This window comes from Calliopsis andreniformis, chromosome 8 (assembly GCF_051401765.1).
Source record: "Calliopsis andreniformis isolate RMS-2024a chromosome 8, iyCalAndr_principal, whole genome shotgun sequence".
Classification (NCBI taxonomy): Eukaryota; Metazoa; Arthropoda; class Insecta; order Hymenoptera; family Andrenidae; genus Calliopsis; species Calliopsis andreniformis.
Genome location: NC_135069.1, coordinates 5502346 through 5518730, shown reverse-complemented (window position 1 = coordinate 5518730; position 16385 = coordinate 5502346). Strand labels below are relative to the sequence as shown.

Below are 16385 nucleotides of genomic sequence, written 5' to 3'. Positions count from 1 at the left end.
CAATTTTTTCGGACCGTCTGTCGCGGTTCATGACCGCCTGTAAACCACAGGCTCTGCCACTCAACGTTATCTTTAGACTCCAGCGGTTTTGAATTGATAATGAGTAGAGTATTTGAGGGATCGATGGAAGCGTGTGGATTTTAGGGAAGGAATTAGTGAGGCTTGGAGGTGGTTGTCGTGGGGATGTAAAGAAGGTAGATTCCAAGGGGAGGATATTTAGTGAGTCTTGGGGGTGGTTGTAGCAGAGGAGATGTGAAGATAGTATACTTCAAAAATGAGTTAACACCCTCTGTCAAATTTGATGAGGGACCGATTATTTGTACTAAATTGTGGGAGTAAATTGTATTAAATTTCGCTATAACTTCGCGGAAAAAAATCGCAGCGACTTGATCTTTTTTTAAAATTAAAGGGGAAGGTTCGCATTTTATGCTGCTAGAAACAGCACCCCCGAAAAAAATTCTGGGAGGTCCGTGCATTTCCTCAAACTTTGGAATTTTTAACACTGTAAACATGCCTTCAGATTTAAAGCTCTGCAATAGTAGAAATGCACTAAACTTAAAATTGAGGAATAGTATCATACAATTAGAACCTTCAGCTGTAATTTAAGAAAAGATTATGGTCCCACGATGATTTTTCGCCAAGTTATCGTCATTCAAAGTTAGTCAATTTTTGCTCAAAATTTTTCTATGCCATAATTACTTTGACCAATGTATTACTATTACTAGTGTTCGATTATAGTTGAGATTTTCACCCCGAATCATAGTTACATGTGATGTGCTCCACACAATTTTTCCTTCCCAAATTTTGAAATATGTAAATTCATAAATATTTCACTATTTTAAATATTTCAATATTGAAATATTTCTTCAAATATGTAAATTCTCTTACGCCCAATCATTTAAACTTTAAAGTATTCTAATACATAAATTTTGAATAATTTCAATATTTTTCAGTTTTCAATGTCTTTGCTTTCATCTAAAAGGCTTAATCTTAATCCAAGATAACAGTAATTAGTCCACTAATTAACTACACTAATCTATAGTATTAGTATAACACCCTCAGATTCTGTAGAATTCTGAAATACATTTCCACCTCTTGTCATACAACATATCACCACTTTTTTAACAGATCACGACTTTCTCAGAACATTATTCGCGTTAAAAAGATCGAAAGTCAACGACAGCTGCTTCGTCGCCTCCTGAAACGCGACCACGTTAAAAAAACTTGCAAGCTCCAGCGTCGAATTACACAGCGCGCTGCAAATGTAATTCAGTCTGGCTGCGATTCCGCTTCGCCGATAATCTTCAGCCAGCGGATACCTTTGCTACCTGACTCCGCAAATACGCGAACCGCGAATCTGGCCGACCGCTGTGTGGGGAAGCAGCCCAATATGACGCGCAAACAGACCGCGTCAGATTGATTATGGGTCAGTCGAAAATTAACGTGGGCAATGACGGGTCGTTGGTCATTTAACTCGCGCCAACCCTTCGATACCCTATTGCACGTGCAACGAGGGAAATAGTGTTTAGGATGCTGGAGGTAAAAGGTCGTAGACAGTGTAATTCCACAAATCTGAAGACGTGTTTTTGATATTGAAAATAGCAAAGTTTGACGAGATGCACAGACATCGCAAAATTTTTCTTCGAGATGCCGTTTACAGGAGAATCAAGTTTGAACCTTGCCCTTTAATCTAAAAAAAAGATCAACTCGCTGCGATTTTTTTTGACAAAGTTACAGCACTTCAAAGTAACCATTGCATTTTACAGCACATCCGGTAGTGCCAACATATGACAAAAATGCAGGGGTTACTTTGAAGGCCTGTAACTTCGCGAAAAAAAATCGTAGCGGCATGATCTTTCTTATGAATTAAAGGGGACGGATCCTACTTTATGCTCCTGTAAGCGGTATCTCCGAAAAAAATTTTCGCGAGTCTCTGTATTTGGACAAACTTTATAATTTGCCGCCTTAAAAATTGGTAACTTTGAGGGGGTACACAGGCTTAGCTAAATTTTTCTCTGGGATGACGTTTAAGGGAGAATAAATTAGGATCCTTCCCGTGTAATTTAAAAAAAAGATCAACTTGCTGCGATTTTTTTTGACAAAGTTACAGCACTTCAAAGTAACCATTGTATTTTACAGAACATCCGGTAGTGCCAACATATGACAAAAATGCAGGGGTTACTTTGAAGGCCTGTAACTTCGCGAAAAAAAAACGTAGCGGCATGATCTTTTTTATAAATTAAAGGGAAAGGATCCTACTTTACGCTCCTGTAAGCGGCATCTCCGAAAAAAATTTTTGCGAGTCTCTGTATTTTGTCAAACTTTGCAATTTGCCGCCTTAAAAATTTGTAACTTTGAGGGGGTACACAGGCTTAGCTAAATTTTTCTCTGGGATGACGTTTAAGGAAGAATAAATTAGGATCCTTCCCGTGTAAATTAAGAAAAAGATCAACTCGCTGCGATTTTTTTTGACAAAGTTACAGCACTTCAAAGTAACCATTGCATTTTACAGCACATGCGGTAGTGCCAACATATGACAAAAATGCAGGGGTTACTTTGAAGGCCTGTAACTTCGCGAAAAAAAATCGTAGCGGCATGATCTTTTTTATAAATTAAAGGGGAAGGATCTTACTTTATGCTCCTGAAGCCGAATTTCCGAAAAAAATTTTCTCGAGCCCCTGCATTTTGTCAAACTTTATAATCTGCCGCATTGAAAATTGACAACTTTGAGGGTTTACACAGGCTCGGATAAATTTTTTTCGGGGATGCTATTTAAGGGAGCATAAAGTAGGATCCTTGTCCTTCAATTTGTAAAAAAGATCATATCGCTACGATTTTTTTTGGCAAAGTTACAGCATATTGAAGTTACCCTTGCATTTTTACAGCACATCTGGTTGTGCTAACACATATTTAATTATATTTTACTATAAATCTATGAGCCAGGTAGAGTTTGCATTTGGAGCAGTCCTTTGCTAATCCGTGTTAGCATCCCTCAACAAATATTCAGTATTCATATCTTCATATATATTGTTTTCAACTCACGCAAAGCAACCATGAAACCAATCGTCCTAAAACCTCAGCACCATAAATTCCCAAAATCTTGTCTCCCACCACTTCTAAGTCCTCTACTTTGCATCGTTCAAAAGCCCTCTTCCTAAAAGCGCACGTCGTCGGCGCATTTTCATCACCGTGACGATCGAGACGTCGCCTGGGTAAAGAGAAGGAAATCCAGTTTGCTCGTTGCCCCGAATAAAGGAGCGAAAAGGGAGAGAAAAATTCGTCGAATCCGTCGTGTTTCGAGGAAATTCCAGCGGGACGGGAAGTGAATTACAATAGGAAGTGAAATTCACAGCGGGCGAGCGTTACGTCGACTAAGCGTCAGCCGAATCTTCGATAAATTCGTAATATCGCTGGCTGTCAGTGGCATTCATCCTTGTGCAACCGACTGACGGCCATTGCGTAAGAATAGACGCGTGCAGGTTGCACAAGCGAATGCCTCCACGCTGGAAGTTTATCCTGGAGGAGCGAGGCCGCGAAGGGGAGCTGTCTTTGAAGTTCCAATTTGTTCGATGCTTTCCCAACGCCCCCGCAACGTCGTTACCGCTCTCGGTGTAGCTCGAAACGAAACCGGCAATTTGCCAAGCACAATACACGGCTGGAAATACTTGCGGCACAATTTTCCAAATCGAATTACGCCCGACCTTATCTCCTGACGATCGGCCCCCGCTGGTAATCGGATAAGCCTGAAGGTTTTTCCGCCGATCAGACGATCGCTCGCGAAACTATCCGAAATTCTCCACAGACGCGGCGAATTTTCAAACGGCCCGCGGGATAGGGCTGGCATATTTCGAGCTATTTGTTGGCGAATTCCTCGCGAGCGCAGTGAAACTTTCCAAAAGTATTCCCTCGACTTTGGAGTGTGAATTTTCGTTTAGTATTGATTGGGAAATTTAGACAGTGAGTTTTATAGTAGTTTCGATTCTGTTTTGTAATTTTTCTTCATTTTACTTGATGTACTATGGTGAAAGTTTGGCACTTGGAAGTTGCAAGGGGGTGTAAAGAGAATTATTTGATAAATTAGTTTATGAGCTAGCTACTAACTCTAGGAAAAAGTTTTCGATCAAACTCAATATGAAGTTACTGAAGAATAATGTGGTTTTTGAAATGTAAAATGCTACTGTATGAATATGAATCATGGGAATATTAAATGGGTTTAGTATAGTAGTACTTTGCAGTTTCAAAGACTACAGTACTTTTAAATAACTTTGTATCGCTCCGTTTGATCGAAACCTTCGTGCCGCATATAATAATATATTTTACAAGCATTAAATTAATTTCCAAATTGAATAATCTCGAAACCCCCTCGACAAATAAGAAATCTCTTCGCGACTTCTTTTCAACCCCCCGTCAAATCTCAATTCCATCCACAGATATATCTCTCTTCCATCTAAATAATCAATCTCCCTAAAACAGAGATTCCACCTCCATTGATTCTCTGATTGACACCGCAGAAAAACCTGTCGATCTCAGGGTCCCGCGTAAGGAAAGGAGTGCGCTCTCGTCGCGATCCCATCTCGTGGTGTGCAAATGAAACCTGGCGAAATTAATTGAACATCCATCTCAATTACGGCGGCCCGATGCGTGAATACGCCCGCAGAGTCCCCGTTCCCGAGATCTTACGCGTGTGTACGTCGCATAGATCGGCCGTGGGCATCGACAATTCCATCCCCGTGGACGATCCAGCGGGACAATGCATCCTGAACGGAATAATTCACTAGAGCCATTATGGTCGGTCCAGGACAAGGGCTTTATTATTGACTTACGACTAATAGTCACGCTGTGGATTACGCGCGTGTGTACGCTGTGGTTGCGCGCTTGCGCTCGCGTGCTTCTCTCTTTCCTTTTCGCCCTGTCTCCTTTCCTGTCTCTCTCGTCTCCCCCTGCATCGGCGATTCTCTCTGTCCATCTGCTTCGTGATCCTTCTCTCTCTGTTCGTAATTCTCGACCAGCCTCTCGCTCCCTCCTGGCGTGCCTTCGATCTATTGCTCATTTCCCAGCAAATGCCGATCGAATGGGCCGCGCTGCGACGCCTGGAAATTCACGGTGCCGTGGCTTCTTGTCCTCCGCCGCTGGTTTCCGGTGTACCGACGAAAATGGATCGACTGTTCTTCCCCCTGAGCCACGCGCGCTGTATTAACAGCACGAGCGCACCGACGGATTTCTTCCTCGGGCAGAGGTCTTATTAAGAGGACAGAATCCTCTCTGCCTCGATACTTTACGCCCCGCGCTAGTCTAATTTGCGGGGTCGATTCGATTACGCCCGATTATCGAAAAATTACGGCGAGACCCTCCTCCTGGATGGGATTAAAGCGGAGGGTGTGTTTGGGGGGTGATCGATCGGGAGGGCATCGGTATTTCGTGGAGTTCGTGGAGTTCGTGAAGTTGCGAGGGGATGGCTGATACGTCCATGGCGGTTCATGATGGTTCAATTTGGAGAATAGAGTTTTTTGGGAGGGTTGTTTTAATTTCTTGTCGAGTGGGGGCGTCTTTGACGTGGCTTAAGTTTATTACACTTCAGAAGTAGTTTAGGTGGAAGAAGAAAGAGGAATTTAGTTGAAGTAGGTTTTTTTAGAAAAGTGGTACTATGTTAGTAATTTTTAACAAGATTGGATTTTTGACTAGACTTTGGAATTTATCTATGTCAAAGTTAATTTCTTACTGCATAGTTTTGCAATTTCTATACCTTAATTTTTAAAAATTGTACCTACCACCTACCATCTAAAACCTACCCTTATTTCATCCCATTTCAGAGTATGTATCTCTCAAAATTTCATGTATTTCACATATCACATTTCGGATGATACAACTCCCTCTGTATTGTGAGCCTCTCTTCAGACTACTTGTAAAAAAATCACAAAATTTGCTGAAGCCTATTTTTGTCATGAACCCCTCAATTTTACACTACAGAAACAGTGAAACCCAGTTCCTGAAAAATGTTCCTTTTTTTATCTATGTATACCACCCTTCTATCAAACGCACTATATAATATAGAACAGACGTAGTAGTCTTGATCAAAGGACATATCGAACCAGCATGTACATACGTCCAGGGATGTTAGAAAAATGCGTCCAGCAGGCCTCGGACTGTCCAGATCAGTCTGACGAATAAGCAGCGATAGATAGGGGATGATAGCAGCGTTCCACGGCAGACGTGCGGTAATCTGTAAACCAATCATACGGGCTCGTGGAACGGATCCACCCCAATTGGCCGCATCTATATTCCTTGCTCTGTTCGGACCGGATCTCCGCGCAGCCCGTCCGAACGACGCATTTCCATATTACAGTAAGATTAATTCGGGTCATGACTGCGGCCTTGCCGAGCCCTGATCAAGTTTGGCAGGTATACGTCGCTTGTCTGTGGCTGCAAGACGTTTATCCCGGAGAGATTGTGCCGTAATTTCTGTAGCGTTTCCTGTCTTGCAGATGATCTCTCATGTTGAGGAGAAATGCTTCATTTCATTACCACTTCGGTTATGTTAAGTGATTTTCAATATTTGGTAGTGATTTATAGTCTCATGAAATAAATTAATATGGGAAATTAGAGTCGAAAATGTTTGAGTATTGTTAGAGGGAAGAATATGGATTTCAGGTATCTGTTTAAGGTAAATTTTATATCTTTTAGTTGGAGATATCTTTTACATGTCTAATTTCATATTTGCTTGTATTTTGGATACTTAGAGTTATTACAGGGTGTTTGACGACAGGTGATAGGGTGTTTCACGACTTATTCTACTGAAATCGTAGATGTCTAACCTATCAAGGTTTTTACTACTGATCGCGCGATGTATAACATATCAAGACTTATTATACTGATATCGCGCTGTTTGACTTATCGCGACTTATACTACTGATTTCGAAATGTTTGACGAATCATAGACTTATACTACTGATTTCACAGTGTTTAGCTAATTCAGACTTACGTTACTGATTTCGCGGTATCTGATTTATCCAAGATGGTACTACTGATTTCACAGTGCCTGACATATACTACTGATTTTTTCCCAGGTCAGACATATTTTTGTAACAATTAATAGCTTTAAAATGAAGCTCCAAATCAACTTCGTCATTTTCAATTTTCGTCCTATTTTGCCATGTAGAATCACCTCTTACAATTTCTAACCATTGTAATCAGACATTCCATAAATTTTTCAAGAATTTTTACGTACTTCCTGTAACGTAACACGAAAGGGAAATTTACTACCCACGCACACATTTAGTTTCCCTCCAACTGACATTGTATTCCCTTGAATCCGAATTTTCTCATAATTCGACGCATCAGTCGACCCACCCCTGTGGCACGGGGGCTGTTAAAAAGCAGAAACTCGAGAAGAGCCCACGACTATTTTCCCCTACCGTCGACGGTCAATTTTCCGGCTCCAAATGCATTTTAATTATTTTTAACAACGTTTGTTTCAAGCATCCCAAAACTCGAGCGAAGGAAACGAGGAAACGAGGGGGGTGAGAGGCCGGAAGAGGGCGGCAGGGAAACGCGGATAGGGTTACTAACGATTTCGATTTCGTCTCGCTCTAACCGACCGCGCTGGATTTCGCGAGTGCTTTTTTGATCCGACGACCGGGCCTACGCTATCTGCTAGGGGTGGAGACCGCTGTCGAGGGGATTGGGGTGACACGAGGGTGCTCTCGCTTGCTCCCCAGGCGCCAATGACGCCAATCTCCCGTGTAAATCGCGACATATTTCACCAGCTGCCGCGGGGTAGGGGCTCGCTCGTTCAACCTCCGCGCCTCCCCCTCAACCCCTCACCCTTCCGCGACTCGCCGACCCCGCGATCGGTCTTACCGCGTTACTTTGAAAACGAGTCGGCTCTCGGATAAAAAGTTCTTCCTCCCCGTTATCCCGAGAGTTTTCCCGCGAAGCGGAATTTTCTGGAATCGTCGACGAGTTGAAAATTCTGACTACGATCAACCCCCGCGCGGAGGGTTCGGAGGAGACGCGGAGTGATTTTGGGAGCTGATTTATGCGCAGACAGTGGCAGAATTTATATGCTACGAAATTTTGGGGAACTGGAGACTCTGGGGTATGTTTATATTCGACCTCAAAACTACTCTACAGTGTGATTTCTGTTCCCTCTGCGTGTAATATAAATCTTGCTTGTCGAAATAAATTTATGGAGCACACTAAGTTGACATCCCTGTAACTAGAATGTAATTAGAAGCTTCTAAAATTTATTTCCTCTTATATCTATGATTTCCAGTAGTAAGGTAAAGGGTTAATAAGGCTTCAAAAGTATCTACGTATTTCACTCGCACGAATTTTATTTTTAAAATATCCACTAGTTACAATTCGACAATATCTTCCACAGACACGGTTCGAGTCGTGCATTCCCATTCCCCGAAATTGTTCCCAGATTCCATCAAAATATTCCGCCATAGTATCGCTCTATCGGTCAGCGAGCACGCGCGAGTATTTTCGCCGACGATCGAGCCCGATCCGATCGGAATTTATTTATAAGCGAGTAAGTCGGCGGGTGGATCACGGTGCGTTGAACGAACAGCGGATGTCACGCATATGGCGACGCAATTTTCAGAATTATCGGCTCGTGAACGCCAAACTGGTCGAGCTTTCTGCGTGTGCACGCACTGGCAGTCCAGCGCGCAGCGGGACGAGGGCGTAAAAGCACCCTCGGGTCTGTTTGTTTTTGATACGATTTTCATCGAACGACGCCGCGACGTCGTGGTACACGTTAAAACGCGCCCAGTTACGTCTGCATGCAAATGCGATCGCGTCGCGTCTGCGTTCTTTCTTTGATCGGTATCTCGCGTTCTTGGGGAATAAGAAGGACGCATAAAATTATCGTAACCGTGCCGCTTACGTGAGACGCTCACAATTGGCTAACGTCTGTTGGGGACGGTGTTCAACTCGAAACGGTTATTCGTTATTGCGAGAGGATGACGCTGGAGTTCTGTAGGCTTGAATTTTCACGCGAGGCGGGGGTGGGGCTTGTTGAGTGACTCATTTTAGGTACTAACTATAAAATCTGTAGGAGATAGAAGGAAGGGATGGAATGTAAAATATCTGTCAGAATTACAATTTTTTGAGCACTTTGATTCAGCAAGAATATTCTTCTTTTTTTCTGAGTATATTAATTCTCTCGCTGCTGCATGCTTTTGATGGGTGGGTCGCGTATGCGCGGAATACTCTATTATTGTGGCGTGAATACATGTCTATAGAGCTCGTAGCAGCCAGTTCATGAAACGTGTATACATGTTCATAGCAGTGAAATGGTTAAACAAAATGTATAGTTTCCTGCAAGTTTGTAGACCACCCTGCATACAATTCTCTTTAACCCTGAGAAGGCGAATAGTTTTCGGTGGACGAAGGAGACGAATGCAGTGTCATTTTGACCGATTAAATTTTCCACCCTTTTTCCACCTTACTCTCCAACATACATTTCACTTACATACGTTCAAAACAATATCCCAGAAATTAATTTCCATCGCAAGTGGTTATCCTCCGACAGACCCTATGCAGGACTCATCCACCCACCAGTCTCCCTGTCTATCCTCCACCCTCTTTTCCTCCCCTTCCAAGAGGCAGCAATAACACGTACCACGGGACTCTAAGTAACGATGCTATAAAAGCGCCAGAGGTCCAAGAAAATGTGAAACCCGCGACACCTGTTTCGGACCGACACAGGGCATCTGGAAACTTGCGAATTAAGAGATCCGCGAAAGGGGGTCGTTCGATTATTTCCAGCCATTAAAAGGTCTCTTCTGGACTCCCCCATCTTCTTCCCTCGAACTTTCTTACACGAGTTTTACATTTCGCCCGCGCGATGGGACGAGGGCTCGGCGGAAAGAAAGGGAGGAACGCGTGCAGTCTTCCCAGCGAGTTCTTCCTCAGAGGGTCGTCTTGAGCCACCCTCCAGCTCCCCCGCTCCGTGTCATTGGTATTCCACGCGGTCGCGGCAATATTGCGTTACTAGGACGCGTCCTGCAAGCGGAATCGAAGCGCGGGGTCGCCGATGACACGGGGCGTCGCTTGTAAGTCACACCGCGCGATGCCTACGCTCCCTTTTAATTTACACCCAGCCGAAATTAATGTCCGCCAGGCGGGGGCGGGCGTAATTGAGACGGTCGGTTCATGCTCGATTTTTTTCAATCGCTGGGACGACTCGCCTCCACTTTCGCCGACCCTCTGACAACCCAGCTCGCGCCGCGGCCTCTCAGCTTCGTTTTCTTAAGTGCTTCCCCGACGCTCTTCCGACGCTCGAAAATTTCTCGGGGAATTTTTTACGAGGTGCTTGGAAGCGTCGCCCGAGTTGCACGCTTTCAGAGTCCCCGAGGAAGCAGTCCCACTCGCGGGAGTGCGAATGGACTGCGCGAGAACCATCTCGAGATCGTAATTATTCCGTGCTGCTTCTAGAGCGTGCTTCCATGAGTTCGCTTGAAAATTTGAAGATTAAATTCTTGGTCCTCGGCTGGGGTGGGATTTCAGTTCAATACGGAGTCGCGGAGCTGAATCTGTTTCGCTCAGGTTTTCGTTTCGGGGAAGGTGAATATTATTCATATGCGTAAACTGGTTTTGAGTACCTGTAGCTTTGGGAAATAAGATCGAGTTTTTGGAGAATTTAATTTTATGTTATACATAGTGTCCCAGTAAAAATTGTCGCCATAGTTATCGTTTAAGTTGTAAGAATAATAGAAACATTTTTTAAATAAGAATTGTTTGGTATTAAAGGGGGCATTATCTGGCCAGGTTCACTTCTCTGTAGGTGAATTCGCTGAAGTCATGTTTCTCTATTACTCTTACAGTTTAAGCGGTAGTCAAGGTGGTATTTTTACTGGGACACTCTGTATGAAAGTAAAATTTGATTTTAGTTGGGTTTTTCTTGAATTTCCAATAACGTAGAAGTGTCCAAATACTTATGCAGATTCGTGTATGTATCCTGTTTGTCCCATCTCTGTTTTCTAAAAAGTTATATACCTTTGTTACATAACATATACTGTAGACCCACCTTAAATCAACTGTCTCTAACTTATTTAATCCTACTTGAGGGTAGTTAATACTTTCTTATTTTAAAGTATTCATACATTATTCCATTCAGTCACAATCGAACCTATTTCCATTACACTTCCTCTCATTTCCAGTCTCGAGAATGGTTCGTAAGACCAGTCCTTGACGTTCGAATTCCAAGAGAGGAAATTGAACCTGCGCCAGGGTCAAAAGCGGAATTTGAATTCGACGCATTAGCAGTCGAAGGATCCCCGACGTAGAAGGGATGCTCTCGGGGAGCACCCTTCGCTTTTCTCGATGCCAGGACCTGCAGAATCAAGTGTTTGAGATTATGACGGAGGCTTCGGTCACGTATTTCATTAACCGTGGGTTCGACTCGTGGGGAGGGAGTCTCTCGAGGGTGTAGGTAGCCGCGAAATATGTTTGCCTTTCGTTACATCCCTAGGGATGATCCCGTTATAATTATGAGTACCCCTGTTCTTCGCCTCTTTCGACTGCGTCCACCCCTCCACTTTATATATCCTACGAGCGCCCTTTTTTTGATACGTCCTCGTCAAATGCGTGTATGATGCATCGTATAAGATTTTTAAATAGAAGAACTTGTTATAGATTACTCTTCAATTAATAGGGAAGCTCTCAGAAAGTAGGATCCTAGGATTTTTAAGTTGTACATAGTCTCTTCACCAATATGTGGGTCAGAACAATTTGGAGAACGATTATTAGATTTTGACTGAATTTCTTGTTAAAAAAATACGTGGATCCTTTTAATTATATTCTTGGGTTCTTTAGTTAGATTCCCTCTACTCTTTTTCATTTAATATTTCAAAGAAATGCAGTCAAGATATTTTTTCTAAATAATCTTGTGCCTAGCATTTAAAAAACTCTAGCTTTACAATTCCCATTTCCGTTTTCCCAGCGCTTGAACAAGTGAAAACGCCTCGTCCTGAAAGGGTTAATCCCATCAATGGAACGAAGGAATGTCCTATCACGATTGAAGCGAGTTCATTCCGCTTCCGCGGGAAATTCGTCGATCACGTAACAAGACGCGGAAGCTTGTTCAAGCGACGTATCGAGGAGATTCGTTCTCGGTTTAGCGCGCTTTCAAACGAGCAGCGACGGATTGGAATTACCATATTGAAAAAGGGACTGGACTCCTTATTTCCGTTTCCTCTGAAGAAAGAACTCGAAGGGCTTCCATCCAAATCGTAAGGCTCTTCTCCAGCGTTAGCTCTTGAGAAACTATCTCTGCCCTCTCCCCCGCTCGACCCCTACCCCTGGGTCCACTTTCATCTTCCCTTTTCCATCTCGTGCCTCGAGACTCATCCGATTCTCGTCCACGAAGATTTCAATCTTGTTTGGTCGAGGTATCGACACGTCCTCATCCTCCTCTCGATATTCCCTGCAACCTGCTCCCCTCCTCCCTCCTCCCTCAACCCCGTCGCCCTTCCGGTCGCGAAGCGTTTGCTAACCCTTGCGAGAGCGATAGAGGACGATGTCTATACATCGATCGACCGAGGCAAGTCGAGTGCAGGAGAGAAGGAAATTCCCCGTTTGCTTCCGCAGGAAATTCGCGGCACCCCTGGAACGCGCGACCCTTCGACGATTTGCACCCTCCGCGAGGCTCTTTCTCGATCGACGATTCCATCGTTGCGAGCGACATCGTTGCACCCTCGAAAATCACGATGCTATCGACCACTCGCGAGGACCGCTACGCCGCCGCGAAAAACAACGGGGGGTGGAGGCGATGGAGCCACCCCCCATCCCCCAAGGATCGCGCGCCGTGTCCTCTCGCTTCTCCCCAGGCCCCGAAGAGGACTTTTCCAGTCTATGAATATATTAAAAGCAAACAAAGCCGCTCCTCCCGTAATCCTCGCGGCCTTTTCTCTATCCTCTCGCTCGTTTCTTCTGGGGGCGAGGACGTTACGCGCGTTTATTAAACCGCCCTGCAAACGCTTTCTTAAGCACTTTAAAGTTAAGCTCCGTCGTTACCCTCGAATGTCCTGACGTCTCCTCCTTTCCATAGGATGAAGCGCGCCCATCCCATCGCGACGGCGGCAATTAAAATCGCGTCCATCGTGCTCGACGAGCGTTTACGTCGTTACCCAGTTTGTTAGGGGTTGGGTGGGATAGAGGAATTGTATTTGAAATTTGAAAACGTTTTTGGGTGGGTGGAGTCTGGTCTTCTTTTTTGGAGCCCTGTGATGAGGGTTGTGATTTTGCTTGAGGATGTTTTGGGGATATTCTAACACTAGAACTAGAAATATTGTCAGAATGTGTAGTATGTAGAGGATGAGTCACGCAACTGTATCATCTGATCAACTCCCAGGAACTAAATTATGAAAATTATTGATCGTAAGAATAGTGACTAATTTCTTGTTTCTTTTCAGACCGAGATCTGCTCCAGTGCCCTCACCGACGTCATTCACGCCGTCATCAACGGCACAGATGGCTGCCTCTTCTGCTTCGGCCACGCTGGCTTGGGTAAGTCCTAAACTACTTTTCAACCCCCTAAATATCTCGACACGTGACGCCAATAATGTAGCAAAGTTTCTGCGTTCACGTCCCAGATATTAGACACCCCGAGAGTCTCGCGTAAACAGGTGTTTGCACATTGGAAATCGAACGTTTCAACTCTAATTACGCCACCCCGTACCTCGCTCCACTGGGGTGAAATATCCTCTGTATTATTCAGGACACAGAGTCTCCTCGAAACTTGCTCCCCATCCTCCAGCTCGCCTCGACAGGCGAAGCATTCGCGACGTTGTTTCTTTATTTAGACATTTCCCATCCCCCACACCCCCTGGTCCTTTCGCCGCTCGTTTGCCGCTCGCTTTTCATCGTTCTCCAGGAAGCCAAGCGCGGGGGATACCCAGCCGGCGAGACGCGAGAGTTGTTTTACATTTTAAGTAGTGATATCGAGTTTGCATGCAAATGCATGATTATGCGAGGAAACCGAGGGGAAGGAAGGTTTTCTCGGCCGTGGAAGGATGGATCGGAGGCCGCGTTCTGCGGCCCAGGGAAATGGACGAGGAGTGAATAGGGGCGAGGCAGGGTGGGCGAGGGTGGCGGAAGGGAGAAGACGAAGACGAAAGGAAAGGGGATAATGTATGCTACTAGGACACGCTCCCCTTTCCTACCTTTCGAATCTTAACGCACACCGGAGATTATCTTCGTCTCGCTTCACTTTCAGCGGGAATAACTTCCGCGCTGACGGATTTATGGCGAGCCTCGCGAACAGACCGATTAAACTTGCCTGCGTCGCTCTCTGTATCGATTCCAAACGTCAGGGAGATTGCTCTGGGGACCTGGAAAAGCACTCCAATGCGAATTTTCTACGGTAGACTCGTTAGCTTTTTCTGTGCACTTGCTCGGTGAAGTTCTCGCGGAGGTATTAGCTCGTTTTTGTCGGGGGAGTAGGCACAGCGAGGGAATGGAAAGTGGAATAGTTTTTGAAATGTTTTTTCTGGGGATGAGTGGATAATGTGGGAGGTTTATGTGGATGTTAGATGAAAGAGTGACTGTGTGTTGATTTTTCTACCGCAATAATAGTTTCAAGCTTTTTTAATGAAAACTAGGAGGTGTAGAATATTTTACTTTATGGAATTCTTTGAGATTCTATGTGCAATGTGTAGGTAACTTATTTTAATATTTTAAGTGAACTCATCACTGATCGTAAATATTAATTTTCTTGGGTAAGGAGTCTACAGAGATGGTTTAATAATTTATTTTTTCTTTTCTCGTTCCTTTCTGCTTAAAAAATTGGAAAAGGTACACATGACTTGATAGTGCCAGTGTTAAACTGTAGATCTAATTTTTACGAAAGCTATTAAAAAATTTGTGATATGTTTGTAGAAATAGGGGTTAAATAATTTTATTTTAAAGCAGCAGTGGTATGTTCTTGATATTCTCAAACATTAACCAGCAAACTTCATCCATAGCTGACTGCCCTTTACCAAGTTCACTTAGCTTCTCCGTTTCATCACATGGCCACCCCGTTTTCTCTCCAGGAGCCCAAGATCGGGTCCCGATCGTCATAATCCCCGTCGAGTTCAAGGGAATCGAGTGAAATTTACCGCGAGGGAAAATCAATAGAGAGGAGACGCGAGAAAGGGCGGGAGGGGGTCGGTGGATAAGAGTCTACAGGGCGAAGATAAAGAAACGCGAAGAGAAGAAAGACGTAGAAGGAAGCCGAACGAACTTTCATCCCCTGCGCGCAGATACTTGAGGCGAGTCCGCGAGCAAACTGCTTTTGATCATCTCTACGACAACGCACTTTCCTCCCTGCCTCCTCTCTGTGTCACTCTTCTCTCCGTCCCCCTTTCTTTGTAGCCCGACTCCCCTAACTCTTTACCTCGCCGCGCTCCACTTTGACACAGAGACGAACACCGAGCCCAGGGACAAAGGGAGGGACACGAAGTGGAGACAGAGGGGGTGAAACCGCGAGGTGAAAAGGAGCCCACGCGAACGCGGAGAGATCGAACGAAGCCTCGACGAGGATCTTACGGTACTTTCTCGGTTCTCGGGCAGCCGCGAAATCGACGACGCGAGCAAGCGACCGAGAAGAAAGAAGAACGCTCTGTGCCTCTGTGAAAGTAACTCGTCGTACGGAAAATTATGACGAAGGGGGTGGAGCAACCACAGTGTCTGCACAGGGCGCAGACAATGTGGCCTTTTGTGCTCTCTAACACGGCGCTAATTACCCCGCATCAGCCGCGGCTCTTAAGGTACACGCTGTCGAACCCTTTTTAACGCGAGAATCCACTGAGGAAGCAGATTAACCAACAGAACCGACGGAGGACTCGCGACCCCTTTGACACGCAAATGCAAATACACAGTGGACGATATACGCAACTTTTTCTCGCGAGTCTCGATTGACATCTGCAAAGGAACGGGGTCTCGAGTCGGGTTCTTGATACGTTCCTCCTGCGAGGGCTTTGAAGTGCAAATCACTCGAGCGAAATCGATGGCGTTCGATCAGCTGATGAGGACTTTCTTTTGCGATTAGTTGGGTTGTCTGTGCTTCTTTTGTGACGCTTGGAGATGCCTCTCATATGTGGCTGCCTGTGTTTGTGTGGTTACGAATGATACAATAGAGTCTCGATTGAGGGACTTGAGGGCTATGTGGCAGGGTAGGGGTTGGGACAAGTGGAATACAGTTTTATGTGATTCTTTTGCCAAAAGTAAGGTATACTAGCGTTCCATGCAAAGTTGCCACATGAATTCCCTTCTAGGATACAGTGGGAGAGAAATAACTGCTGTCCTCTCTAGGATCTAAGATCTACAGTCTAAATCTATACCACATATGGGCATCCCCTGGCTCTTCACTTGTTTTGATCCAGCCTTAATCTATT

General features: G+C 44.7%; 1 protein-coding gene across 1 annotated transcript in view; it reads left to right on the top strand.

Annotated features, from left to right (window-relative positions):
- The window catches only part of LOC143182349 (uncharacterized), a 302950-nt gene that overhangs the window by 267909 nt on the left and 18656 nt on the right, over positions 1–16385 (top strand). The window contains exon 7 of the mRNA XM_076383302.1: positions 13422–13515. Within this exon, the coding sequence (XP_076239417.1) occupies positions 13422–13515 (94 nt within the window). The remainder of the gene's footprint in view (positions 1–13421; positions 13516–16385) is intronic.